General features: G+C 34.0%; 1 protein-coding gene across 1 annotated transcript in view; it reads right to left on the reverse strand.

The window, feature by feature from the left end:
- LOC111083027 (bile salt-activated lipase-like) overlaps window positions 1-3,535 on the reverse strand; it is a 46,007-nt gene that overhangs the window by 7,877 nt on the left and 34,595 nt on the right. Inside the window, exon 5 of the mRNA XM_022382838.1 lies at window positions 1,301-1,491. Coding sequence (XP_022238546.1) covers window positions 1,301-1,491 — 191 coding nt within the window. The remainder of the gene's footprint in view (window positions 1-1,300; window positions 1,492-3,535) is intronic.

The following is a 3,535-nucleotide window of genomic DNA, read 5'->3' on the forward strand; positions in this document are numbered from 1 at the left end:
CGAAGTGAATTATACCTATATCAACTCGCTCATCGTGAACCCTCGATAAGATATATCAAGGAAGTTCCAAACTAGAAAAAAACAATTTCGATGAAATTTGGAAGAGAAACTCAAATGGACTCCAAAATATTGAGTTTAAATGGATGAGCAATCAGACGAACAGTTTAAATTTGGTAGCCATTGAACTTTTACTACCTTAATGCCGCAAGCGAGAGGTCAACTGAGTTAGACGGGCTGTGAGCAAGTGCTTGAGGCCAACGCTAAAAGCATGTGTACCTTTGCGCTAGACAAGTGAACCATGAGCTACGACTCAAAATATCGGAAGGAGGACAGGACAAGTCCCCATTTATAGTATCATTTTTTTAATTTTAAGCCTAAGAACTGCCGGTTATTGATGCTAGTATATACCTATAATTTTTAACTTGGATAATTTGTGAGTTTTGATTCAGATATACAGAGAATCAAACTGTGATGGTAATACAGTACTCAACCAATTAGACTAAATTAATTAAGCCAATTATCAACCTAATCGGTTTAGTATTGTCGATCTTTTGTGTTTATTTCATTATAATGTCTTTTCATTAACATCTAAACTAAATTAAATTTTTCTGTGTCGTTCTCACTAAAGTTACCGAATTTTTGTTAAATATGTTCCATTTCTACTTTCAATGTATATGAAACATTGAGGTGCATTCACTGTGCTTGAATATTATGTTAAAGTCATGCTGATTGACTACACATACTGATGTTGTGCAGGTACAGTTTTTCAAATAATAATAAAACTATTTCCAGAAGCTCTTACAAGCATGTATATATATAACCCTAATATGTTACTACAGCTTGTTATTATGAATGCAGTGTAGAGTATCAATGTATGGAAACACACGTGACCATATTTAATTTCGTATTTATACTCCGAGTAAAATTGAATGACTGTGAAAGACATTACAGTCGTATTTTCTAAGAAAAATAGGAAAAGCTGAAATACGAAATGTATTTTTTTTTGTGCCCAGGTGGTTCAGTGGTAAGTTTAGAGCTTTACAACGCTAAAATCCAGAGTTCGATTCCTCGCGGTGGGCAGAGTAAAGATAGCCCGTTGTGTAGTTTTGCACTAAGAAAACAACAACTTAGCTTATATTATAACTGGGTAGTATTTAAAACTCAGGTCGATGTGTATGTATTGAATTTTTATTCAAAGTTGAACTGAAGAACAATGAAAAAGAAATTTACTCATATGAACCAATGTACGTTCTATCCACAGTATTTCAAAGGGTTTTTAATTGCCAAATGGAATCCATACCTTTTCTTCACTTTGTACTCTTAATATTCTACTGGCCGGTATTTCCTGGACACACTCCACCAACTGTAAACTGCTTTCAGTGGGACATCCAAGCCGATGTGCCACTGTTCGTGCATACTTTCCAGGATTCTGTTCTGAAGCCCAATCACATAGTGCCGATCCACTCTGCGATACTGCCCTCTGGAACATACCTTCAATACGAATAACTGTCGTCATCGGGAAATCCATCACAAGAAAGAAAACCTACAAGTCTCAACTAACAGCAAAACAAATAACCAAAAACTATACGTGTTTCCCTCTCCACTGACTTCTGTTGTAATTGATATACTCAATTCGTGATTTTTGCCATTAATGCTTAATAGTAAAACTGTGTGGATGAAAAACATTCTTATACCAATCGACTTATTTGTCTAAGATTATGGATTGTCAACTTTCCTCAAACGACAGTTTGGCATCTCTTTCTTATTATTATTGCGAAAACCATCAAAATAAAATCGGTTGGTACTGCTTCGTCTAAAGAAGAAAAAAAGATGTAAGGTGTTACTTGAGAGGATTTACCAATGTAAACATAGAATTTTAAGCAGACCCGGTGATTTTATTTTGCTTCAAATGTACGACTCTTAGTGATACCTATTCTGATTTGATACAGTTTTTGTTGACCAAACTATATAATTCTGGAAGGGTGACGTTACAAATAAACACGTTTAATTCTATCAATCACGCCAAAAAAATGCAAAAGTGTATTGTTGTTAATTTAGCGCCCTCTTGTGATAAAAACAATAGAAAACAGTGATCACACGCACACACACACACACACACACACATTTGTATAGATTCTAGCAGGCTGCATGAATTTTGAGGCAAATGAAAATAGTCTGAACGAGATTGGAATATATTTACCACTTCTCAAGAAACTTCAATTTCAGTAAGGAGATGTGTAATGTTATTCATTATGTTATATGCCACTCCAAATGTCCATGTTTATTTTTCTTTGAAATTGTGGGTAGGTTCTACAACTTAACAGTTTACTTGTGAGTTCATATTAAGATTAAAGATAAAGATAGGAGTCTTTTGGTTTCTTGAAGAGTATGTATGTTTAAAACCTTGAATGAAATGTCTTTTTCGCTTCACTGACAGTGATCTATCTGCTTGTCAGTAAAGTGTATCGGTTTTAGTAAGGGGAATACCAAGTCCAAAGGCAGGCTCTGCATACAAAGTATGGGAAAATCCCAACAGGAGACTGCAAATTTTCTAATTTGAAAATAAATGTTAGGGGTGATTTAAAAATTTCTTTTCAAAATAATTCTTTGAAGGCAGACAAAAGAAAATCATTAAAGAGGTACAAAACCGAAATTTATAAAGTTCAATTATTTGGATTTTATTATTATTAGATTTGAGATGACTACCCAGAAAACGATTTATCGTGACGATAGTATTGCTTTTTTTTTATACCAGTTGGTAGGGAAAGCCCAGTCAATGTCCCGTTGTAGCTGGCTACACTAAAGATCTTATCAAGAATGAATACAATGAAGAGTACGTGAATGATTTTCGCTTTTTTTGTGCTTACAGAGCAAAAAATATTTACTTGTCGTACGCTTAGAAAACTGAATAACACCACCTACATTTTGATATTTAGTGTTAGTTATCCTAGCAAGCAGAGTCGAAAACCAAAATCCAAACTAACGCCAACTGATTTATGAAATTTAGGGATAAATTCGAAGGAGAGAAAGAAAGAAAACGCAACATCAAACTCAATTTTATTAGCACAAGTAAGATTTTGAAATGATCATTTCCAATTCTGCATCACAGAGTTAAGTGATGACTTACGTTCTAGGACTTAAAAAGAGGACAACTTGGTGTTACGTTACCTTGAGAAACAATAGGGCAAACAACAATAATAAACGATTATGTTTATTCCTTGTCTTACAATATGAAAGTTTTCCAAATTTTGTTGTCATTTACCATCATTGAGTATTACTTCTTTCATTACAAGTTGGCCTGTCTCGTGTGAGTGATTATTTTTGCACGACGTATGGAATGGCACGAGTCTTTAAGTAGCTAAATATAATGATGAACCTAGTTTTCGATCACATGGGTTGATTTGACTAAAACATTGACTGTTTTTGTTTTTAAAATTTTAAGTTGTAGCATTTAAGTTTAACTTCATATGTATATTTACCTATTTGTACAAATTTTGAATTAAACTGTTGACTCTCTAAACGCCCCCCCCCCCAG

The sequence above is a fragment of the Limulus polyphemus genome, unplaced genomic scaffold, assembly GCF_000517525.1.
Source record: "Limulus polyphemus unplaced genomic scaffold, Limulus_polyphemus-2.1.2 Scaffold283, whole genome shotgun sequence".
Classification (NCBI taxonomy): Eukaryota; Metazoa; Arthropoda; class Merostomata; order Xiphosura; family Limulidae; genus Limulus; species Limulus polyphemus.